Source organism: Aphelocoma coerulescens, chromosome 2, assembly GCF_041296385.1.
Source record: "Aphelocoma coerulescens isolate FSJ_1873_10779 chromosome 2, UR_Acoe_1.0, whole genome shotgun sequence".
NCBI classification, from domain to species: domain Eukaryota; kingdom Metazoa; phylum Chordata; class Aves; order Passeriformes; family Corvidae; genus Aphelocoma; species Aphelocoma coerulescens.
In genome coordinates, this window is record NC_091015.1 from 1,263,928 (window position 1) to 1,289,571 (window position 25,644).

Consider the following 25,644-nt stretch of genomic DNA (forward strand, 5'->3'; position numbering starts at 1 on the left):
ATTCCAAACACTGGGCATAATCAGGATCTGCTCATTCCAACCCCACGGGCAGGGACACCTCCCACTGTCCCAGGCTGCTCCAAGCCCCCTCCAGCCTGGCCTTGGGCACTACCAGGGTTCCAGGGGGATCCGAGCAGAGCCATCAGAACCTTCAGCACAGTTCTAGAGCCAAGCTGGAAACCTTCCCATGAGGAATTTCCTGTTCATCTTTCCTTGCTCCTGCAATCTCCCCCTCTTTTCCTGGGATCCTTGTCGCTTCTGTTGGGAAATGTCTTCCTCCCAGCACAGGAGGAACCTCTAGAGTTCCCAGGAATGTCAACAGCTCAGCACAAGTATTTTTTTAATATTAGTTTTATTTTTCCCCCTCCTTTCCCTGGCAGATTTCTGGCATTGGGGTTTTTTTCCTTCAATGAGCAAAATCCTAAAAAACAAACAAGGGAAAGAAAAGAGTTGCAATGCAAAGGTCAAGTGCATGGAAGTGTGAAAATTCCCAAAGGAGCCAAGGTGCTGCTGGGCCACGGCAGCTCCGGGAGCCAAACTGGATCCAAGCAACGGAGCTGACGTCACCCACCGACACTCGGAGTTCGGGAGGGCCGGGATGAGCTCAGGGAATGAGCTGTGGTTGTTTCCCAGGCTGGGATTTAGGAGGCTGTGCCAGAGCCTCTGCTCTGAGCTCCTCCTTCCAGACCCTTGGAAAATTGGTGTCGCTCCCAAGGTTTGGGCTTGGAGCAGGGAATTAATGCCACAGCTGAGGAGTTTTTTATTCCCCCAAAGAAATATTTTCTGGGAGAAGGCGGAACGGGCATCCAAAACTGATGTTAATTCTTCCCTGGGAGTAGAAAAGGCAAAAATTCTGCAAAATGAAAATGATTTCTAATCCTTGTCTTTTTCTTTCTGGTTTAAATTCCAAATAATTTGATCCTTAATAATATTCTGGGAAAGAGCCGAGTTCCAAAGAGTTCCCAGATGATCCACAAGGCTTTGCTTTGCCAGAGTCTCTCTTCCCTGCCCTCTCACCATCCCAAATTTGTTTGCAAACTGACAATGAGTTGGAAAAAAAGAGATTCCAAGGACTGCTCTGATCTTTGTTCCTCAAATTCCTGGAACAAACCTGTCGGGATCCTCTGGATCAAGGCTGGATCCATCCCTTGGAGATGCTTTTGAAACAAGGGGGGATTTTTGGGCCAAAATCTGCAGCTTTTCTCTTTGCTGTCCTTGGTCTTTCTCCAGCTCTATCCAGAAATGCATCCTAGGGATGATTTTCCCAGACTACAGAAGATTTTTCACAGTTCCTTAAGAATTCCTGACATTTCCCTATCCGTTCCAATTAATTTAATATCCATAGATGAACAAATCATCCTCCTTTTGCCTTTTCCCAGCTTTCCTGCCACTGGTTTCTTTTGCTGGTGCTGGAGGAGAAAAAAATGGAGAAAGGGGGAAAAAAGCCTGGGAAAGAAAATTTCATTTGTTCTCCAGATGAGGAGGAGAAACAAGGATATGAATACAAAATCCTGAAATAGTCCCTTTGGAAAGAACATTTCTGCTTGTTAAGCTGTCCATAAGGAAAAACCCCACATTAATTCCAGGGAATGATGGTCGTGCCCAATCCCAGCCTCATCCCAGGAGGTTCCAAACCTCGGGAAATCACAACACCACAATTTCTTCATCCGATCCAAGCCATGGCGTTGATATTCCCTGGAATTATCATTTGCAAACTGCTCTCTCCCTGCTCCAGCTTGGCCCTTTGTCCACTCTGTTTATTCCTGAATTTCTGCCTCCAGCACCTGTTCTCCGTTGAAAGCCTCTCCAAACAAACATTCCCGGAGCAGGGAATGCTCGAGGAGAACTCGGAGCTGAATGTTCTGCTCCATTACCTTTCCCGAGGGGATGATGTCCTTTGTTTTTGAACTCTGCTTTTAGTGGCCGGTTAAGGATGGAGCAGCTTGGGAGCTGGATCACCCTGGAATTTTGAAAACAAGGAATTAAAAGATCCTTTTTTTTCTCCTCTGCAGCTGCAAACTCGAGGCTGTGGAGTTCCACCCTGGGAAACGCTTGGAGGGGGTTTTAATTGATGGTTTTTACTCTCAGGGCACTTTGAGAGTGATTTTCCTCTAGGAAAAAGAAAAAAAATAGGAGGAGGAAAATGTGGAAAAAAACGCTGGGAGAGGACATAAAACTCCCTCAGCTGTGAAGGGGAAATTGGGGTGGTTCCATTGAATCCCTAAAAACAGCAGCTGGATTTTGGGGATGCAGCTCAGGCTGTGAATTTACTCCGGGGGATCCAAATGGTGCAGCAAGAGAATCCTCAGCACATCCATGGGATCACAAATGCCCAAGTTTGGAATCCAATTCCATTCTGCAGCTGATCCATGGGAAGGAAATGTGGGATCCCAAGAAAGTGTCACCTGAGCCACTGCACTGGGGGCTCTGTCGGTGCCATGGAATTCAGTGATGGTAATTGTCCCAAATTCAGGGAGGTGCAGTGGAAAGGCGTCTCCTGTGGGATGCTGCAGGATTTCTGGGAATAGTTAATCCAGGAAGGATTGGCTGGGGTCTGCAGGACTCAGTTTGCAGATTCCAATGTGGGTTTTATGGGAATACACAAATGGCTTAGTCCCAGTGACATTCCCAGCCTGGAGTTCAACCCTCTTTGCTGGAAGTGTCCAGGTTGGACAGGGCTTGGGGCAGCCTGGGATAGGGGAAGGAATTGCTCAGAAGTTGGAATTCCATGATTTTTAAGCTCCCTTCCAACCCAAACAATTTTGGGAATCTCTGAATCAGCAACGGCTGTTGGGAGATGGAGCCACCAACATGGAAACGGATCCTTGGAATCCTCTGAGCTCCACCAGCCCATGGAATGGGCTTGGAATCCACGGATATGGAGACAGGACCGTGAGGTTCTGAAGGTGGGAAAAGCAGAAGCTGGACCTGCCAGGGTTTTTTTGAATACTGGGGACGGGACTGTCACACGTGGACATGTATGTGGGAAACCAGGAATAAGGAATTATCCATAGGAGCTAAAAATGAAACCAGAAATTCCTGTTTGGGTTTATCCCACTGGAGCTCCGGCCAGGAGGGGCCTCCAGAGGGTTTTTTTTGGGATTTCTTGGTTAAAAAGAAGCCCAGAGGTCAAATGGGATTGCAAAAATTCCCTCCAAGTCCAGAATATTTATCCAGCCTTGGGGACACTCTGTGCTCGTCCGCCTGACCACGTCCCCACAGGCTTTTCCTTTTGTATCCCTCTGGTTTGCTGTTCCTTTTGCTCCCGGAGGGATTTGTGGGAAGTGGTGCCCTGCGGAGAGGAGGAACAGGGAAAAGGATCCTTTGTTTATCCAGGGAAGTTGGGACGGGCTGAGCACGTTCCCCCCGGCAACAATTCCCAGCCCAACTGGAGCCAACCTGGCCCTGCTGGTGGCACTGGGGACAGGCTGGAAAAGCGTTTTTGGGATCCTCAGGAGCTGTTTTCCTTGGCTGTGCTGCCCTGGCTCCAGACACTTCCCATTTCCCCGAGGTTTTGGTCATTTATGGATTATCTGTGTTGGAGTTGAGGCTCCTCCTGGGAATTGGGGCTTGCTGGAGTCAGAAAAAGGGAAGGGAATGGAGGCAAAACCAGCCTGGAGGTCCCTGCTCCACAATCCAGCTCCTGGGAAGATTCCAGAGCCCCGTTATCCCAGAGCAGCTCCTGGGATAGATGGGATTTTACGGAATACAGGCAAGTTCTTTTTGTCACTTTGCTTTAAAGAAGGAGAGGTGGACAGAGCTGCATAAGGAACTTCAGGGAATTCCAGGAATTTCCGTGTTAACTAAAACTGGGAATTGAGCTCAAATCGCTGATTCCTGAGGAAGTTGTTTGGAGTTGTTTCATCCACAGTGGAGGGGAACACAGGGATTCCAAGGGGTGATTAATCCCATCCTGAGTAAGAAAACATGGAAAACGGAACAGGTCAGCTGAGAAAAATCAATCCTGGAATCAGCTCTGGGAAAAAAACCCCTGCGGATTCTTTAGGAGGAAATCGGGCTTAAAACCGGGGGAATTTTGGCAACAAAACTTTCAAAAAAAAAGAATAAAATTTCCTCTGTCAGAGGAAACTGTTGGAAAGATAAAAACATTTCAGGGAGATGCAGCTGGATTAATTAATTAATTAATTAATTAAAAAGAGCTTCCCCAGGGATAAATGAATACATTAGGGGCAAAGGATTTTTACTTAAGCGTTAATTAAATTATTGATGGATTTATTTGTTTATTTCCTTGTGAATAGCACTGGAAAAACATTGAAATACTCCCTTTCCTTTGGATGAAAAATTCCCAAGCTTCACTCCCTGCTGGAATCCAGACTGGAAGGGGGTTAAGGAGAGGGCGGTGAAATTCCAGCCGAAATTCCTGGCTCCGTCTTCATGCGGGAGTGGTGTGGCAATGGAAGCTCCCGCTGGAATGTGCTGGGTAATCCTGGCGGGAATTCAAACAGGCACCGGAATCCTCAAATAACCAAATCCTTGGGAATCCGGTAGCCAGGAGCAGCCCAGAGCCTGCCGGGCCTTGGGCAGCTGAGCCACAGCAGGTGGGAAATCACCTGGAAAATTCCCTATGGAGTCTCCCAAAGAGCCCGAGGCTGCTGCTGCGAGGGAAAAATCTTTGGGAAATTTGGCTTCTCTCATGGCCACATCTCTTTGTCAAGGAAAGGTCTCTGGATATGAGGGGGTTTGGAATTTGGGGAAGGGGAAGGGGAAGGGGAAGGGGAAGGGGAAGGGGAAGGGGAAGGGGAAGGGGAAGGGGAAGGGGAAGGGGAAGGGGAAGGGGAGGTAAAGAAAGGAAAGGAAAGGAAGGGGAAGGGGAGGTAAAGAAAGGAAAGGAAAGGAAAGGAAAGGAAAGGAAAGGAAAGGAAAGGAAAGGAAAGGAAAGGAAAGGAAAGGAAAGGAAAGGAAAGGAAAGGAAAGGAAAGGAAAGGAAAGGAAAGGAAAGGAAAGGAAAGGAAAGGAAAGGAAAGGAAAGGAAAGGAAAGGAAAGGAAAGGAAAGGAAAGGAAAGGAAAGGAAAGGAAAGGAAAGGAAAGGAAAGGAAAGGAAAGGAAAGGAAAGGAAAGGAAAGGAAAGGAAAGGAAAGGAAAGGAAAGGAAAGGAAAGGAAAGGAAAGGAATTCCTTATTTGTTCGGATCTGCTCTCCCTGCTGATTTTCCTTTCCGGTTATTCCCTGGCACGTTCCAGGACAGTTTGTGTATCCATGGAATTTGACCATTTGTGTTCTCTTGTCCATCCTCTGTGGGAATGACCTCACCTGCTCAGTTGTTCCCATCCATTTTTATCCCAGAATTCTGATGTTCCACTGATCTTTCCTCCATTAAACTTGGATTTTCCATGTTTTAACAATCCCTCCTGTGCCTGGACTGCTGCGTATCCAGGTTCTTTGGCATTCCCTAAAAAACTGTACCAGCTCCTGGCCTCTCCTTTTTCCATAGGATTTTTCCATAGCCCCAGAGGATTTTTTTCCATTCTTTTTCAATTATTATCCCCCAGAAATGGAGCTCTCTGAATCCATGGGATTTTCCACGCTTCTCAACTTTCCTTGGCCTCTGCTGAGGCTTTTCCCAGGATTTCTTTCCCTTTTCCCCTTCCCTCCCACGGACTCAGAAACAATGAGGAAACAAAGACACGGAAAATCCCATTTTTTACTGCAAAAACTCCAGGACCAAGATGTGTTTATTAGAACAACTTCCAAATTTCCTTTGGGGAAGACTTTTCCTTGTTTTCTAGGGAAAGGATTGGAACGGGAAAGGAATCCTCACAGAGAAAAGATGGAGTTTAGCAAATTTTGCATTCATTTGGGGCTTTTTCCTCTTAAATCCATAATTTTCCATCCTCCAAAGCAGAGAAAGAAGCATCAGCAAGGTTTTGTTGCCGATTTCTGGGAATTCTACAGTTTTCCCCTAAGGATGAAGGATATTGCTTGTGCACCTGGCATTTATATTGGTATCCTATAAACACAGGGAAAAGGTGGAGTTTTGGATGGAAAAAGGGATCAATCATTTTTTTGATTGATTGAATCATTAAAAAAGTGCCTCCCTTTCCCTCAGTTGTGTGTTCCTGTTTATATCCTGCATCCTAGAGAAATTCCCAGGGATTCATAGCTCACATTCCAGGTTTTTTCCATTGGATCTCCACAGGATCCACTCTTTTCCCATGGAGGAACAAGGCAAAACAAACAAAAATATCCAAAAAATAGGGATTTGGTACATTTTGGAGCTCTGGAATGGGAATCTGGGCTGAAAAACAAGGAGAAATTCCAGCACATCGAAATCCAAGGCTGGCATCTGGAATTCCTGGTGCTTCCCTTGTCCTGAAAGATAAAGATACTATCAAGAATTAGAGGAAAAGAGAAGGAACAAACAATTCCACCAGGAATCGCCCTCAGCAACGAGAGCTGCAAAAACACAGGGAATCATCCCAATCCCACAATCCCGTGATGGACAAAAACATGGGAAGCAATCCGTAACACCTGGAGCCAATCCAGGTAAGAAAATTCCATCTAAAATAGTCCCAATTCCCTCAGGAAATCAGGGAAAAGGAAAGGCACAATTTTATCCTGATATTAAGGTTCCGCTTTGTCTTCCCTCCATCCCATGGGAATGGCCAGGATGGAGCCACTCCTGCATTTTTGGGCCCAGCTCCGGATTCCCCCGGAATTCAGATCCCGTGGCAAAGGACCTTCACTCCTTCCAGGGCGGACATTCAGTTTGTCTTTCCCTGAACATTCCAGCAGCTTTGCAGCAGGGTTGGAAGATGACACCGTCGAGGCTCATTGGCAAATCCCAGGAATGTTGGTTTTCTGGGAATCACGAGCTCCCAGTTCCCTTTCCAAACCCATCGGAAGCAAAGACCCTCTGAGCTGCACTTCCCAATCCTGTTCCAGCTTCCCGGCTTCCCACCTTTCCATGCTCACTTGTCCTCTCCAGTGGCTGGCATTGGTTGAGGTGACTTTTTCCATTGGAATGGGAATTTCCCATGGCAGTGGTTGGGATAAGGACTGAAACAACCAGCAAGGATCGTGGATTGGGATTACACTGAGGCTCCCGATCTTTGCTGTCAAAAACTGGGAACCAGTTGGAAAACTCCAAGTTTAAGGAAAGTTTTTTCCTTAAGGAAAAAATAAAAAGGATTCTAATAGGGAAAAAAATGGAAAAAAAGGGAGAAACCCAAACCAAATCCAGGGTTTTTTAAAAGCTTGTTTATATTTTGTTAAGTTATATCTCGGAACAGAATTCCCGAAAAACCTGGACGTGACTCCTACTTAACCCAGAAACAAAAGTCGCCACAGCACAACCAGGTCAGCTCCAAAACCAAACCAAAGCCAGGCCTAAAAACAAACCAGAGCCGAGGGAAAAGACTAAAAACAAACACAGGAAAACCAAAGCATCCAGAGCAAATCTGAGAGCAGCTTTTCCTGGGATATCAGAAGAGATGGATTGGCCAACTCCTTCCCCAAGCGCTGAGTAGGGACAAAAACCAGGGAATGCCCGATAAAGGCAGCGGGGCACCTTTTCCAGTAAACCAGGGAGAAGCCCTGCCCAGGAAATGCTGGAAACAAAGCCCAGCTCCTCTGTGAGGCTGAGACAGAGACGGCCTCGGTGGTGCTGTGGTTTGGATGTGTTGGACAAAGCCTGGCCTTTTCCAGGAAAACCAATCCATGGTCAGGAGACGGCGGCAGCCGGATTTATGGCAAACCCCTGATTGTCCTCCCAGTGCTGCATCATTCCTGATTCTTTCTCATCTCTTTTCCTTCTGGTTTTTTCTCCCCTCTCTCGTCAGCTCAGTTGTATTTCTGTGCTTTTTTAGAAGTTTGGGAGCAGGGATTTGTAAGTGCACGTGGAGAATATTTGTCCCTGGAAGTTTCCAGTCAATCCTAAAGGAATGAGGACTTGGAAATCCAGGAGGAAGCAGAGGAGACTCACCTGGGCTCAGTTAGCCATGATGTGCTTCACAAAAGCTGGAAAAAGAGGGAAAGAAGGATCAGTTTTCCTGTGGAAAACATAATTAACCCTCTGTGGATGGGGTTTATCCGAAGAATTCTAGACTCTGAATTGGGCTAAAATTTGGAAAAGTTGCTCCAGATTTTCCGTGGTTTTAAACTTTCCTGGGAATATCTCAAGAAAGCCTTCAGGGGTCTCACCCACCTTCGTAGTTGATGCAGCCGTTGGCATCTTCCTGCCCAGCCATCAATTTATCCACTTCCTCCTCAGTCAGCCTCTCCCCTGCATGGAAAACAAAATCCCTGCATCAAAATCCTGGATTTAGGAATTTAGGAAGCTCCTAAAGAGCGCAAATGGGAGTGAGAGAGAAGAGGTGGAGGTTTTCTCCTGGGGGGGATTTGGGGTGCCGACCATGGGGAAAACTCCTTTTGGAGTTGCAAACTTGATCCAAATTCCAAACTTGATCCAAATCTGGATCCAAATTTGAGAGCAAATTTGATCCAAAATCCAGAAAGACAGGAAAAATACGGAAACCCTCCGGGTATTATGGGCATGACTCATTTTCCTAAGAATAAGCTCGGTCTAAGTGTCAGATCCTGAAGGTTTGGGTCAGTTTTAATCAAGTCCTGACTAAAAAACTCCCAGCAAAAATTCAGTTCCCCTCTGAGTTGGAGGTTCCGGAAGATTCCAAGGTCAAATTTGGGATCTTTTAAATGAACCAGTGCTGGATTTAATTAAATTTAATTTTATTATTTCAATATTTGGTGCCTATTGACTTGTAAGGCTTTGCTTTGGTGAAGCAGAACAGAGACAAACCAAGGGAATAGCTGGGATTGGAAATGTTGGGATGATTTATGGTGATGGAAATTTAATATTTGCTGGAGGAATCAAACACGAGAGGAAGGAGGGAGGGAGAGGAGAAGGGAGGCATGGAAGTGCAGGAAAAACAGGGACAAACCAAGGGAATAGTTGGGATTGGCAATGTTGGCATGATTTTATGGTGATGGGAATGAGATATTTAGAGGAGAAATAAAAAAAAGAAGGGAAAAGAAGGAGGGAGAGAGAAAGGGAAGGATGGAAATTCCCAAGGGAAGGTTTTCCTCACCCAGCGTGGCCAGGACGTGGCGAAGCTCGGCTCCCATGACCGTCCCGTTCCCCTCCTTGTCGAACACCCGGAGCCCTTCCACGAAATCCTCGTAGGTTCCGGTGTCCTTGGTCTTGGCGATGTGCTGGAGCATGGGCAGGAAGGTCTCAAAGTCGATCATCTTGGAGTTCATCTCTGGAAAACACGGGGGAATGGAAGCTTGGGGGGATTCTGGGAGAGCTGGGAATTAACCATGGAATGTCCACCAAGAGGGCAGGGCTCTGGTGATGAATCCCAGGTAAAGGGAGAGAAGAGCAGGGAAATGGAAGTTTGGGGTGATTCTGTGAGAGTTGGGAATAAACCGTGGGATATCCCCTGTGAGGGCAGAAATGTGGGGATAAATGCTGGATAAAAGGGAGAGAAGAGCATGGAAATGGAAGCTTGGGTGGATTCTGGGAGAGTTGGGAATTAACTGTGGAATATCCACCACGAGGGCAGGGCTGTGGTGGTGAATTCCAGGTAAAGGGAGAGAAGAGCATGGACATGGAAGTTTGGGGTGATTGTGGGAGACCTGGGAATTAACCATGGAATATCCACCACGAGGGCAGGGCTCTGGTGATGAATCCCAGGTAAAGGGAGAGAAGAGCAGGGAAATGAAAGGTTTGCTGGATTCTGTGAGAGTTGGGAATAAACCGTGGGATATCCCCTGTGAGGGCAGAAATGTGGGGATAAATGCTGGATAAAAGGGAGAGAAGAGCATGGAAATGGAAGGTTCGTTGGATTCTGGGAGAGTTGGGAATTAGCCATGGGGTATCCACAATGAGGGCAGAAATGTGGTCAGAGATACTGGATAAAAGGGAGAGAAGAGCATGGAAATACGGAATGCAGCAGGATGTCGCTGCAGTCGTTACAGGCCTTCCCACCCATCTGTGTCCTTACATCCAGGCCATCCCTTTGTTTCTCTGGATGTGTTGGAAATATCTGTGTTTTTAGGAAAAACACGTGAATTCCTCCATAAAAGCAAATTTAAAGGGCAAAAATGCATCCTTTTAAAGTACATTGATGCCCAGGGACATGAAATTAATTAATTCCCCTCAATCCGGGACGATTTTCTTCACTGCCAGACCAATTTTTCCTCCTTTTCTGCTGGCAATTTTGGAGGCTGCTCCGTATCCTGAGTTGCTCCTCAATTAGAAGACGGAGACCTCACCTTCTCCAGGAATAATTCTGGGAGTGTCCTTTCCCAAAACACACGGAGGAGGCCACCAACCTTCAGGTTTGGGTCTGCCGAGCAATTTCATGACCTCGGCCTGGGTCGGGTTCTGCCCCAGAGCTCTCAGGACGTCTCCGCACTGGGCGTAGGTGATTTTCATCTCCGACTTGGGGGTCCGGTCGAAGAGGGAAAACGCTTCCTTAAATTCTGGAAGGGAAAAAAGTCAGGAGACATTCATTCCATGCGTGCTCAGATGAAGATAAACCTCAGCCTTTCCCTCACTAACTCTGCCTGACCCTTTCATTTTGTGGTTTGGGAAACTTTCGGATGAGCTTTGTTATCTCTGATGTTTGTGTTCCTCCTTCCCTGCGTTTTCCGGTTCCACCGGGGGATGGAATCGGAGAGGTCAAATGCTTCTCCCGTGGTATTTCCGTCTCACTGAACATCGGAAAGTGTGGAAAACAGGAGAAATGGTTGGCCTTGGGAGCTTTCCAGCTCCTCTGGAGCACTCAGGAAGGCCCAGGATTCAACAGCAGTTCTGCTCATGGGAAAACCGGATCTTGGATTAAACATTGGGTACTTCGAGAGGACAGACCCAGCCCCTGGAGCTCCAGAGCACCTCTATGAGCTGGAAATGAGATATGCCAGAAAAAACTACTGGGATTATCACCTAACAAGCAGTTTATTGTGGGGGAGGGTGAAGGTGTATGGAAAACCTTATCCCAGAATCCCAGAACGGGTCAGGCTGGAAGGGACCACAGTGGGCACCTGGTGCCACCTCCCTGCTCCAGCAGGGCCATCCCAGAGCACAGGGCACGGGATTACATCCTGACAGCTCTGGAATACCCCCGTGAGGAGACCCCACAGCCCCTCCGGTCCCTGCTCAGGGCCAGGCCCTGCCCAGGGCAGCAGTTCTGCCTCCTGTGCAGGTGGAACTCCCCGGGCTCAGGCCCTGCCCGTGGCTCTGGTGCCGCTGCCGGGTCCCGGAGCAGAGCCCGGGCCCTGCCCTGAGCCCTCCCTGCAGCCAGGGACACCCAGGGCTGAGGGCCCCTCTCAGCTGGGGCTCCTCTCGAGGCTGAGCAGCCCCGGCTCCCTCAGCCTGTGCTGGGCACGGAGCTGCTCCAGGCCCTTCCTCAGCTGCGCAGCCTCCGCCGGCCCCGCTCCAGGAGCTCCCTGGCCCTGCTGGGCTGAGGAGCCAGAGCTGGAAACAGCACTCCAGAGGTGCCTCCAGGGCAGGATCTGGAGGACAGGGTTTGCTGTTCCCTCAGGAACTGGGAACAGGCCGGATCATTCCCTCCAGAGGTTTCCCATCTCCCTAAATTGAGTCCCTCACGACTGGGAGCAGCAGGATCCTGCTAAGAGCATTCCCACGGGAGAAGTTCTCCTTTCCACCCCTAATTTCACGTGGATGTGGTGCTTGGGAACATTGGATGGTGTCGGAATTGGCAGTGCTGGGGTAAGGGTTGGGCTCAATGGTCTTAAAGACCTTTTCCAAATGGAATGATCCTGTGATTTTAATGGAGTCAGTGCAGGATCCAGCACAGACTCCCCCAGCCGCTCCAGTTCCTCAGGCTCTCCTTTCCCTGCTGGAATTGCAGAGTCAGAGGAGCATCCCAGGGAACAAGAGCCAGTAACAATCTGTTATCCTTTACTGTTATCCTTTAACTTCATCCTTTATCCTTTAACTTCATCCTTTATCCTTTAACTTCATCCTTTATACTTTAATTTTATCATTTATCCTTGAACTTTATCCTTAATCCTTTAACTTCAGTGTTATCCTTGACTTCCCAGTGCACCATCCACAACTGATCACAAAAATCCCTTTGGCTTTAAATCCATGAATCCCTGGATCTGCCCCTTGTCCTGCTGTTACTTTTCCACCCATATTTCTCTCCCACTTTTCCAAACTCCGGGAGATTACCCTCTTTTCCCGTAATCCCGACTCGTTCAACCATTCAGCCACGCACTCTGCACCCCAGGTTTTCTCCATCTTCCCCAATTCCTCCTCTTCATTCCACCTCTTTTTCCCTTTCTTTTCCTTTGCTTCTTTCCCTCTGTCCTTCTTTCTTTGAGTTTTGCTGGATTTTCCTCTCCTCCTTTCTCCCTCCCTTCCCATTTTGATCATTCCAATCCGATTTTCCTCATTTCCTTCTTCATCCAACACTTCCAAACAACGCTGAACCTTCTCATTTGGGACTAATTAACATTCCCTTGTTTTCTTCTTTCCACTCTCCTCTTTCCTCCTCTCCCTGCCTCTCTCTCCTGGATTTTCCCTCCTGTCCCTGGGCAGAGCCCCGATCCCTTTCTGGCCCCTCATTCCAGCAGAGGGCAATCGTGGATTTTCCTGGGCTCCTTGCTGGCAGTGGAAGGGGGCAGAGACCCCTTCCCAGCCCTTTCCTGGGGCTCTCACAGCCGAGGTGGATGAGGAACAATGGGAAATATTCCCACCTCCCTGAGCTCCTCATCCAATCCCCCTCTCCTGCTCCCTGGGACCAAGTGCTGAGCACCATCTCCTGAAGATTCCCCATCCAGCAGAGTTCCTGACAGCTCAGATTTCCAAAGGTGGTTTTTTTTCCTCCCTTCTATTTTAGTATTTTCATTTGCATTTGCTGACTCCATGCAATTCCCATCCAAGCACCAAAACCACCTCGGTGCTCTTTGCCCCCCGCTCTGGCCAGGAACCCTCTGGCAGGGGCAAGGGATATTTTCAGATTCCTAATTACTGCCTCTCTGCCCACCTGGAACAGCTCCTATTCCCCCTTTTCCAGCAATTTTGGGAGCTGAGGAGGCCCAAATCCAGGATTATAAATAGACTTTGCCACAAGGGATGGGTTTCACTCGTGGCCGAGGAGCAGAACACGTAGACATGGGGGTGTTCCACAAAGCTGCACCGCAAACCATCCGTTCTTCTCCTGGAGCGACATTCTGGGGACCAACACATCCAGGAATCCTTTCAGGGAATCCTTTGCTGCACACAGCCTTTTCCTTAGCCAAAAGAAGGAATTTGGGGTGTTTTAAAAGCCCTCAGGGTGCCACGGCTTCTGTTTCTTCTCCAGCACCTCAATCCAGAACCAGCTGCCAGAACCCCAATCCCTGGCGATAGACCAGGAATATCCAACCCAGAGGGTGGAATTCCTGCTGCCTTGGGATCAGCTGACAAATTGGGAAGCATCCAGTCTTCCTGAGACCCCTGGATCCTCCTCGGGTCAGCAGGGAGAGCCCAAGGGAGGTGACAATTAAACATCTCTCTGATGGATTGATTTTTCCCTGTTCTAATTAACCCCTTCCCTTAATCCCAGCTTTTAGAGGCTCTCCCAAGGGTTTAAAGGCCGAAGTCAAATCCTGCCAGATGTTTGATTCCATCCATCAATTATCCCATAAAAGCCAGGCTGATTTTTGAGGAAAAAGGGGACAGCTGCAGTCCCAGCGTTCCCAGGACTTCAGGCCGGAGGGTTTGGGATCAGTTTCTTGGGCTGGGACAAAGGGTTTGGAAATTAATGCTGATGTTTGGCTTTGAAAGGATAAAGAAATTCCATGCCTGGCATTATTTGCTGGATTTGGGAGAGCTGGAACACATCAAATTCTGATGGAAGGCAGGAAGAAGTTCTCTGAAGCAGAGCTGGGGGATTTTCCTTTGAAAAGATTGATATTTGTGTTTTTTCCTACAGAAAACCCTTTATTTGGGCTGTTTTGGGGGTGTAACTCCTGGAAATGGGACATGAATTCCCTGCTTTTCTTTAGGAGGGAAGGATTTGGAGGAGGAGAGAAAGAAAAGCCAGGAATTAAAGCTCAGCCTTCCCAAAGTTGTTCCAATGTCCCAGCCCTGTTCATCCCAGAATTTCCCAGGGATGGATTTACTAAGCCCAGAAGAGAAAAATCTTCCTCACCTTCGATCTGGTCGGGGCTGAACTCCACCTGGGAGAGAAAAAAACAAGATAAGAGAACTGAATCAGATAAGAAGAAATTGGCTTAGTCTCAGTTTTACGATCCAGGGGGGCTGGGAGGTCCATGGAACATTCCCCTCCCACTGTCCCAGGTTTCTCCAAGCCCCGTCCAACCTGCTCTCGGCCGCTTGGTCACAGGGGAGGCTCAGGTTGGATATTGGGAAAAAATCTTCCCAGAAAAGGCTCTCCAGGCCCAGCCCAGCTGCCCAGGGCAGAGGTGGAGGGCCCATTCCTGGCGGGATTTAAGATCCATGTGGATGTGGCACTTGGGGACCAGTCACTGCCAGCCTTGGCAGTGCTGGATTAGTTGTTGGATTTGAAGATCTTCGAGGACTTTTCCACCCTAATTGAGTCCGTGGCTCTACGTTCCCCTTTTCCTTGGAAGGACACTAGGATGGCTTCCCTTGGGATTTTATCTGGCACTTCTGAAGAATCCCTTTTCCCCTGGCAGTTTTTCCATCGGGAACGGAGGTTTTAAAGCCAGGACATTCCCATCCAAGCATCCCTCTCCCCAAGGCTCCCAGCAGTGGGGGGGTTTGGTTCAAAATCCATATCCAGACAGAGCAATTCCCATTTTTGTCCTGCCCTGACGTGTGGACAACGCTACACATTCTGTGAGGATATCAAACATCCAAACCAAACCTTTCCTTGAGGGTTATTCCAGCTTTCCTCACCTCCAGCAGTCCTGGCTTTAGGGAATCATCACCTGATGGCATCAGCTGGATCCTGATGCCTCTGGATTCTTTGCCTCGTTTTGTCCTGGAGGCTTCGTGAGGAATGAACTCCCCCCCTTGGCCTTGCTGGCGTCATTCACAGCTTCCAATCCCCTGGAATTTTTATCAATCCCAATAAACCCCGTCACTCCACACTAAGCCAGGCATGGCTAAGCCTGACATCAGCCCTAATAATAAATCCGTTGTCACCCAGCAGTCAGGAGCTGAGCCGGGGGAAAGGGTTGAGACAATGGAGCCCTTCCAGGAGAGGAACAACATTCCCGTTTTTTCCCAGGACACTGAGGAATCCGGGGATGAACAGCAGGATTTTCACTTGGCCGTGACGGGGATAGTTTGGGAGGAAGAGGAGGTTGGATTTTTTTGTTTTTTATTGATTTATTTTGTTGGGTTTGGGGTTTTTTTGGGGGGGGGGGGGGGGGCAGGGGGGGCGGGATTGTCTGGTTGGGTTTTTCTGTTGTTGTTGTTTTGGGCTTTTTTATTGTTCCTTTGGGACACGGATTCCGGAGGCAGAAATGCAGGAGCTGGAAAGCGGCCAGGAAAACCATCAGGATGAGGATGGTGGGGTTGAGGTTACGTTTGGATTTCACCCTCACGTGGGGTCTTTTCTTCCACTAAAACCTTTTAAATCCTATGAATACACAACATTCCCATCACCCCCTCCCCCACCGCTTTCCAGAGTAATTATGACGGATATAAACTCTTCCAGTGGCCTGGGATGAACATTGATCCTGTCTCCAACAGCTCCAGCCCTCCAAAGGAAAGGGGGAGTAAAACCAGAAATCAACCCTTAATTCCAGCCTGAATCCCAGAGAGAAATATTTCAGGATTAGGAAAATGAAGCAAATCTTTGTCAAGGTCGGGCCGAGGTTGCTGCTGCATAAAACCCCCCCAAATGATTCCTTATTTTCTGTCTGCTCTTAAAATTCCAGAGGGCAGGGCTGGATGGGAGATTGGGAATTGGGAATTGCTGGCTGGGAGGGTGGGGAGGGGCTGGGCTGGAATTGCCAGAGCAGCTGTGGCTGCCCCTGGATCCCTGGCAGTGCCCAAGGCCAGGCTGGACATTGGGGCTTGGAGCAGCCTGGGGCAGTGGGAGGTGTCCCTGCCCATCCAGGGGGAGGGAATTGGATGATCCTTAAGATCCTTTCCAACCCAAACCATTCCTACATTTTATACCTGCAGGTTCACTTTGCCCTTTGCAGGAGGTTTTTCCAAGCACATGGAATTCCGATCACCCTCAGGCTGAACCAGAGCCCTGCAAGGAGGTTCCCATCCCATCCCATCCCATCCCATCCCATCCCATCCCATCCCATCCCATCCCATCCCATCCCATCCCATCCCTTCCTTCTTTCCCATAAAACCTCCTGGGATTGCAGGAGCAGCGGGCTTTTCCCTGCGCTTCTCCAAGAGCCTGTAAATGGATAATTCCCTCTTTTGGATGGGGAATGTGTTGCCAGAACTTTGTGGAGAGCAAAGGGAAATTCCAGAGCTCCCACAGCAGAAGGACACCGGCACTTTGGAGAACTGGGAGAGCTTCTGGAAGCAGCACCAGGTCGCTCCAAGCCCCATCCAAGCTGGACTTGGACACTTCCAGGGATGAGGCAGCCACAATTCCATCCATCTCTCCCAAGAAATCTCCCAAAAATCAATCCATTTATCCCAAGAAAACCTTCCTTCCCTTCTCCCAGCCCCACTTGCAGCACATCTGCCCCTGGCGCATCCGGCAAACCCAGCAGGATTCACCGTTCCTGGTGCTGCACCATTCCTGGTTTCCCTGACTGCTCCCACCCCAGATGCTTTTCTCCCTTTCCATGCAGGAAAAGGGACAAAGCTTTTCCTTTCCAGTATCCCTGCAGGGATTTCCAGGGCCAGCAGATTCCACACGGCCTTGAGATCCCAGTGCTCCCCAAAAATGACTCCTGGCTGCTTTTTCCCCAGGAAAGTGTGGAAAATGCGGTGATCACGGATGACTCCCTATGGAAAACCGTGGCCCTTCCAGCTCCTCACAGATGCCTGGATTTTTTAATCCCTGGAGCAACGTCACCTCATCCAACTTTAGCCTCTGAAATGTTGGCACCCAAATTCCCGAATTCCTGGCTCATCTCCCTTTATCCCAGCTCAGCATCTCCCAAGGGTGACTCAGTCCACCCGGATAGAGGAGTTTGGCACCATCCCAAGGGATGAACTTCCAGAGATTTCTTCCCTTTTCATTGTTGATGATTTAAACCCAGGGATCCGTTTTCCCATGGTTAAAGCTCTGGGAGCCATTCCCACTTTCTGTGTCCTTAGAAACCATAAATGTATCCCGTTTTTCAGATTATTTTTCATGGAAGCAAAATATATTCCTGGGAAAATGCGCCTCCCTATTAAAGAGCTTCCAGGTGGGAAGGAATTAAATGTATGGAAAAGGCCATTTTTTGCTACAAAATCTTCTCAGGACGATTTGTTCCTCAGAATAAAAAGGTTCAGGGATCATTCTAGAAAAACACTTCCTTAAAAAAAACACTTTCCAAGGAATGAGGCCAATTCTTGTGGAAAAAGTGGAAATAAATCCCTGAGAATCCCTTCTGGATGAGTTGCAAGCAGCATCCAATCACACCCGCTCTTGGAATTTTGGGAAATCTGGGGAAGTTTGAAAATTTCGGAGTGTTGGATCAAATCCAGTGGGAATGTGCCTGTGAGAAGCACCAAAACTTTGGGATAATGGCTTCAGTTAAGGGATGGATCCCACACCATGGAGCCCCCAGGATTGGCATCCCAACAGAGGCAAAAGCCAGACTGGGAGCATCCAAAGGGCAGGGAAAAAAAAAAGGAAAATCTGAAATAATTCCAGGTGCCACATAAGAGCCTGGGATCCTTCTCAGGACTGGGAGAGGCAGGAAAATTCCAACAAGGGGCACCTTTCCCTGCCACAGGAATATTTTCATTCTGAGGCTTTTTAGTGGTTGAAAAAAAGGTGTCAAATTTCCAAACACAAGCAAAAAAATCTGGGAATAAACAGAAATAATTCGAGGAATTCCCATGAAAAGATGGATTTGGAATATTTTGTTTGGATACAAGGTTGGTTTTCCACATTTTTTTCTCCATAGAGTCTCTCCTTCGTGGAAATAAGAATGGATTTCATCTCGCAGTGCAGAAATTGGGATCTTTGGAGAATTCCAAAATGCATTAAAGCATTTTTCCAAACACTGGGAAGGAATTCTGGGCTCCAGCAGAGCCAGATTGATGGAATTTGCACAGACAAGGGCACTCCTGATCAAATTAAAGAATTCCCAGGAAAACTTCTCTAGGAAATAGCCCCTCCTCTTTCTATGAGCTTGGGAAAAAATGCCCCAGACTCCAACCTTGTGTTCCCCAATTTCCCTGCTCCAGTATTTTGGGAATGGGATATTCCCCGCAGACATGAAAGGATGTTCTCACAACAGCGCTGGATTGGGATTTATTCATTATCTGGGAATTCCAGACAAATTTTTAGCACCTTAAAAATGGGATAAGGACTCTATCATTTACATAATATTTATAATATGTATGACCTTCCGAATTCCAAATTGTGCTGGAGGGAAAAAGAAGAAATTCCATGAAAAATACGAGTTTTCCTGAATAATTGTGCAGGGTAATTAAAAAACCGGCAGGAATTCATTTATTTTCAAAGATAAAAATAAATTTGTGGAGCCTGGAATTGCTTCCATTTAAAAAGCAACATTTTTTGGAGTGATTTGGGATTTGGGGTTTTTTTAAGGACAACTCCTCCCTGCTGCCCTTGATGCCACAATAGCCCAGAATCCCAGTGGAGCATTCCCACAAAGTCACGGTGTCCTGGCTGGAGCTTCCTGTGCCTCCAAGGGAAGTTATTCCCTTTGTCCCTGTCCTTTTCCAGAGCTGGAATGTTGAGCACAGAGCTGTTGGATCCCACCACAAACCTCTTTCCCAAGGTCATGGAATTGTTCTGGGAGCTCGGCACCAGCTCTGGAGTTGTTCCCTTCAAAACTTCCCCAGAACTGAATTCCTCGGGATTTGATTTCTTACTGTGTTACCAATCATTGCTTTTTTCACCAATATTTAAAGATTTACAGGGATTTGGGGATTCAAGGCAGGAAAACGCCCTTCCAGCGCTTCCTTTGTCCCAAATCCTGAGCTGCAGGATTTGCTCCCATGTGGAAGAGGAGAAGGATTTCAGCAACGGGGAGACAAAGCAACTTCTTCCCTTTCTCGCATAATTCCCATGTTTTCCTGAGGGGAAAACTGCTTTTTGAGGATCTGGAGATGTTTTTCAGTTGGGAATGTTCACCTGGAGAAGGGAAGGATCCAGGGAGAGCTCAGAGCCCCTGGCAGGGCCTAAAGGGGCTCCAGGAGAGCTGGAGAGGGACTGGAGACAAGGCACGGAGGGACAGGACCCAGGGAATGTCTTCCCAGTGCCAGAGGGCAACGATGGATGGGAGATTGGGAATTGGGAATTGCTGGCTGGGAAGGTGGGGAGGGGCTGGGCTGGAATTGCCAGAGCAGCTGTGGCTGCCCCTGGATCCCTGGCAGTGCCCAAGGCCAGGCTGGACATTGGGGCTGGGAGCAGCCTGGGACAGTGGGAGGTGTCCCTGCCCATGGCAGGGGGGGTTTGGATGGGATTTAAGGTCTGTCCCAACCCAAACCATTCCAGGATTCTGTAATTCCCCAATTCTGTAATTCCCCAATTCTGTAATTCCCTGCTCTAAATTCCCGCTAAAAAGAAACCTGTGAGATCCTACAAAGCTCCTCCTGTTTTCCCCAAGGCAATGCCCCTTTCCCAAAGGACAATTCCCAAAGGACAATGCCCCTTTCCCAGAGGACAATTCCCAAAGGACAATTCCCAGAGGACAATACCCAAAGGACAACTCCTTGCAGTGTTCATCCCTCATGGCACATTCACTTTTCCGCACAAACCCAATTCCCAGCTAATTTTTGAGGATATCAATTCCCAGTTCCCAGCTCCTCCCGCAGCTCCAAGCCCACCACAGGATCCATCCACCTACTTTGACCGAAGCCGGGTTAAACTCCACTTCTTTCTTGGGCTCCGGTTCCGCCGGTTTAGGCGCCGGTTTGGGTTCTTCCTTCTTAGGCTCGGCCTTCTTAGGCTCGGGCTTCTTGGGAGCCATGGCTGATTTAGGGAGGAGAGAAGGAGAGGGATGGAAAGGTAGGGAAGGGGAGCTGCTGCAGGAACAGTCCCGGCTCCGTGGGTTTTATCGCCTCTGGAAGTGCCCCCTGTCCCTCCCAGCCCTGTCACGTGCCACGCTCACAATGGGGCACGGCTAAAAAAGGACAAGACTGGCCCCGGCTATTTTGGATCCCGCTTGGATCCTGCCCTTGGATCCGGCATTGTTCCCAATTAACACTTCCATGGAAAGAGGTTTTGGGGAGTTTAGGCTGAGCCTGGCGCCGGCTCAAACATTTTTGCTGTGCGGGGACAAGGGGGAGGTTGGGTACGATCCAGGTGCTCTGATGGGTTTGATCCTCGCCAGGGCCATCCTGAGTGACATTCCCAGCTCCGGAGTGACATTCCCAGCTCTTTCCCAGGCTGGATGGCCTCCCTGGCCTTTGTCATGCAGAGATAAGCCCAGGTTTATATTTAGAGCTGAGGACGGGGCTTTACTTACGGGAGCTCGAACATCCACACGTCAGCTGGCACAGGGAGAATTCCTGTCTCGGATCACACGCTGCCCTTCTCCTGGGAAGGGGCCCAGGAACCGGGATTGCTTTGAGGAAAAGGCATCCAGGAGCAGGGAAAACGCAGCCACGCAGGGAAGGGGCGGTGCTGGAAGTGCATCCTCAGGGCTGACATTTTCCAGGCCTTTTTAGGGACTCGAGTGCCAAATTCCTGTGGCAAGGACTGAGATAAGAGCGTCCATTTGAGGCTTCCGTAATCCCAGCATTACTTGGATCGGATCACACCTCCCCCCTCAAGTAAAATGCAGGGAATAATTCCTGGATTTATGTCGTTTTCCCAGGATATTTTCCATTTCCAGGTCATTTTCCTATGCCAGGAGGGCCTTTTGTCACAGGGGCACTGGAACATTGCTTGGATTACTTTTATTATCCCAAAACCACCATTCCCTGGAGAAAAAGCAATCTGCCACCAAATCACAGTGTGGTTGGGGGGGGGGGGGGGGGAGGGGCAGATCCAGGCTGGAATTCCAATAAATATCACTTGGATCATAAATCTCTTGGGGTTCCTTTTGACGTCATCCTGGATATTCACAATCCAAATCCCTTTAATCCGCTTTTCCTGGCTCTGCTCCCGGCTGGATCCCCCCTCTTCCCGGGTTTCCTTCCGATGGCAAAGCCCCGCAGGAAAGGTTTTCCTGCAGGTTTCTGTTTCCCATTTTCCCTTTTTCTGTCCCAATGGGAATTCAGACAGGAAAGCTCCTGGTGATTCTGCTGATCAGAGGGATCCCTGCAAGCCGGCGATTTTCCTGGGAAGAAACAGAACCATGGGATCACTGAATCCACGGAATGGTTTGGCTTGGAAGGGACCTGGAGGATCATCTTATCCCATGCCAATGGACACCTCCCATGAGACCAGGGAATTCCAGCCTGGCCTGGAAAACTCTCAGAGATTGGGGAAAATATCAGAAATAACAGAAAAATTCCTTGTTTTCATGTCCTGGAAAAGTTTTCCCTCATTAATTCCTGCATTGAAATGACTCATGCCTGGAGAACTGGGGGAGCTTTTACAGATCCCAAGAAACCCCAGGGATTTGTGTCACCATGTTCCCCTGAAACTCCTCAATCCACACCTCTGGAATCGGCACAGATGCAGGAAATTCAGGATTCTGCTCATTTAGAGCAGCAAAATTCCAGTGAAAATTAATTTGGGATCTGGGATCAGCTGCAGCCACAGGGACAGAGCTGGAGCAGGCCCCAGCCCCAGTGGTTTTCCACATTTAAAAAGCCACCAGGTCGCATTCCCGAATGGAAAACAGCCCTGGAAAATACCAGGCCATTAAGATGCCAGCAGGATCTCAGCAGCAGCTTGGGATCATCACCTGCATCTCTGCCAGATAAGAAGAGCCCAGAAAAACCGGGAGAGACGGATCCCCTTCTCTCCCGAATCCCACAAATCAGATCCCCTTCTCTCCCGAATCCCACAAATCAGATCCCCCTCTCTCCCGAATCCCATAAATCAGATCCCCTTCTCTCCCAGATCCCACAAATCAGATCCCCTTCTCTCCCAAATCCCATAAATCAGGTCCCCTTCTCTCCCAAATCCCACAAATCAGTTCCCCTTCTCTCCCAAATCCCATAAATCAGGTCCCCTTCTCTCCCAAATCCCACAAATCAGATCCCCCTCTCTCCCGAATCCCACAAATCAGATCCCCTTCTCTCCTAAATCCCATAAATCAGCCATGCTTGGGCGTTGGGGGGGGTTGGTTTGGGATTTTTTTCCCCGTCATCTTTTTCCCTACTCAAAAGAAATAAAAGGGAAGATGGTCCAGGAAAAGGGCTGGGAATCACCGCAGTCGGATTTTCAGGCAAAGTTCCGGATTATCCAGGACGATATCCATGTAATTTTTTATGTTTATGATAAAGAATATTTGGAAAAATCCTTCACACATCCATAAACATCAAAACAATTCCCATATCCTGACATTTTATGGGAAGTAATTTCTGCTCGGATTGGAGAATTCTGGCTCAAAAATCCCGGTTAAATCCTTTGGGATTTGATTCAGCCTCCTCCTGCTGGTTCCTCCTCCAAACCCAGGGCAATTCCATGGATTTCCGGGCAGTTCGTTGGTGAGGATCTGAGCCCATCAGGTGGATTTTACATGGAACAGTTGGAGGGCAGGGATGGACAGGATTTGGGAATAAATCCTTCCCTGGGAGGGTGCCGAGGCCCTGGCACAGATTTCCTGGAGAAGCTGTGGCTGCCCCTGGATCCCTGGAAGTGTCCAAGGCCTTGGAGCCCACAGATTGGAAGTGGATGGTCTGATGATCCTTTCCAAGCCAAACCATTCCAGGATTCCAAGATTCCTTCATTTCATCTTTATGTCAATACCCAAAATCCACCCAAACCGGGGAAGAACCGGAGGGATTTTTAATCCTTGCAGGCACTGAGTCCCTGCTTGGAGCAACTCCATGGATTTGAGATATTCCAATGCCCTGCAAATCCTTCTGCAAACAGCCACATCTTTTCCTAAATCCCTCATCCATCTTTCCCAGGAGGCTCCCTGGAATCCCAGCAGCTCCCAAAAAACCCCAAACTTGCCCTAGAATCCCTTTTCCTACGGGGCAAGGGGTGGAGATTCCTCCTCAACTTTTCTGTGCCAAGAAGTTATTCCAGAATCCCACAGGAGAAGGTGGGAATTGTCTGCAATTCCTCAGGGCAGGATAAGTTTCTCCAGGACTCAGCGGGACGTTTCCCACAAAACCCCAAAATAAACCCGAAACCAACTGGATTTAAGGACCAGAAAACGAGGATTGAAGAGAAAAACAAAACATTCCAGCCAAAATCTGGATCGTTGAAATTTGGGAATGCTGCCATGATAAGTCAGGCTGGCGCATGGAATGGAATGCTGGGATGTCCGCTGGAATCAGGGAACAGCCCAGGTTGGAAGGGACCTCAAAATATGGGGAGCCACATTTCATGGAAAAGGGACCTGGATGAGATTATCTCCCACTTTTTCCTCCTTTTCCTGCATTTTGCCACATTCCCCCTCAGGTATAGGGGACTGGAGTGGGAATGTGAACCCCCTTTTCCCAAGGAAGACGGAGACTTGGGAGAAGTGGCCGATTTCCATGGAATATTGTTGTGGGCTATTAAAATCCAACTGTTTGGGACAAAAATGAATCAGTTTCCGGGTGTTTGACTTCTCCCCCTCTGGAATATTTGGGGGTTTCTGTTCAAAATAAAAAAGTCAAATTAATTTGGGATTTTGAACTCCAATTCTCACTTCCAAAACATCCCTGGAAGTTCTCCAGGCATCTTTAAAGCAGAGCTTGACACGTCAGAGACGTTCCCATTCCAACCCAAAGTCGTTGTGCAACTTTTCCCACTAAGGAATTGTGCCCTTGGAATTGGGAGATGGCCACAGCTGGAGGCCTTCCCCAGAGGGTGTAAAAAAAAGCGTTTTTAGAAGATTTGCGACCCGAAAATGAGGATTTTTTGGGCTTCTTCGAGCCCAGATGTTATTGACAGATGTTGGATGAGGAAAACCAGCTCCAAACCACATCTGCTCCTCACCCAGCTAAAAACAGAAACTCCAGGCTTTCCAAAAGGCTTTGGCATTTCCAAGATCACTCTGGAAGAAGAATCCAAAATAGGTTAAAAATAAAAGGAAAATAATGAAAAAAAAAAAAAAAGAAATAAAAAGGAGGAAAACCAGATGGGGAATTCAGAAGAAATCTCAATTTTTCTCCCGATTTTTTGCCAGATCTTCCCAATTTTTCCATCCCTGCCCCAGCACCGGAGTGGTTAAAACAGGATAAGAAGGGAAGGGAGAAGGGAAGGTGTTGGATCCACATGGAAAAAGGGATGAGGGGGGAAAATGAGAGGGGCTTGATCTTCTGAGGAGCTGCAGGGAGGCCCAGAAATGAAGGAAAAACTGGGAATTTCCACCAGGATGAAAATTGCTGCTCCCGAATTCCATGGGGTGTTTCACCAACATTCTCCCTGCTCCCTATGGGAATTCCAGCTCCCAAAAGAGGCAGCTCCTGCCTTTGGCCCAGCTTTTCAGCTGCTCTGCATCGGCCACTTCCAAAGCTCCAAGGGGAAAACGCTGCTTTATCCCAGCCGTGGGTGTGGAGCAGGATCGGGATCGTCTGCCACAATCCATTTTGTGGACAAATCCACAATTCCTTCCCGACTTTTGGCATCAGGACAGCACATATTGGCTCCTCACTGGGACAACGAAAGGAGGATTAAAAATGAGACTCCCAAATACCTTTTCCATGGAAAATGTAACATTAAAGATGCCAAGGAGCAAAGTCCAAGGATTCCCTCTCCGTGCTCCTCCTCACGGAGGGATTGAATGGAAAATGAGCTTCTGATGGATCCTGGGATGCGGAGGCACCACGGGACAAGGAGCAGAAGGGAACTGCTTTTGGCATTCTACTGCTGCAAAGCCAGGAAAAAATTCCAAAAGCCTGGAAAAAAAAAATCCTTCAGGGGTTTTGGGAAAGGGAAAAGGATGAATTAACAATTATTTCTGCAGACTTCATGATAACCTATTTCTTTCAAGTCCAGACTTTTATTCTCTTTGGAAAATTATCCAGGTCCTCCTGGAAATGTTGGGAGACAGGGATGGCTCTGGATGTCAGAGCCACTGGAACTGGGGCTCCGGAGAGGTTGTGGTCTCCTCATCCCTGGAAATGATGGATGGAGTTTGGAGCAACCTGGGTGGTTTCAAGGGACCTTGAGGATCATCCCATTCCCACTGCTACCATGGCAGGGACACCTCCCGCTATCCCAGGCTGCTCCAACCCCCAGTGTCCAACCTGGAACATTTCCAGGGATGGGGCAGCCTGGAGCTCAATTCCTGCTTGGATTTGAGCACTAAAAACCCACCAAACCTCCGGATCCAGCCCTGCTCCTCTTTTTTCTCCTCCTGCTTTTGTCACCAGAGATATTTGAGTTCCAGCCATATCCAGAAACTTGGATCACTTTGCAGTGATGATCCCAGGAATTTGCACCTTGCCATCATTTTTTATTGTGCTTTGAATCCTGGGATTTCCTTGAGGTCGCAGCA

At 48.5% G+C, this 25,644-nt stretch overlaps 1 protein-coding gene across 4 annotated transcripts; it reads right to left on the minus strand.

Annotated features, from left to right (window-relative positions):
• Positions 1–5,644: 5,644 nt before the first annotated feature.
• Positions 5,645–20,135, minus strand: MYL3 (myosin light chain 3). 4 transcript variants are annotated; one of them, XM_069006200.1, is made up of 7 exons: positions 19,936–20,135; positions 14,145–14,172; positions 10,315–10,464; positions 9,066–9,239; positions 8,165–8,242; positions 7,943–7,977; positions 5,645–6,330 (listed from the first exon to the last, which is right to left on the minus strand). In XM_069006200.1, exons 1-6 carry the CDS (start codon positions 20,056–20,058, stop codon positions 7,949–7,951), a joined length of 582 nt encoding a protein of 193 aa, XP_068862301.1. In that variant the 5' UTR covers positions 20,059–20,135; the 3' UTR covers positions 5,645–6,330; positions 7,943–7,948. The 4 variants fall into 4 exon arrangements, with proteins under 4 accessions (XP_068862301.1, XP_068862303.1, XP_068862304.1 ...); XM_069006202.1 differs by lacking the exon at positions 5,645–6,330 and adding an exon at positions 7,197–7,347; XM_069006203.1 differs by lacking the exon at positions 5,645–6,330 and adding an exon at positions 7,354–7,812.
• Positions 20,136–25,644: the final 5,509 nt, after the last annotated feature.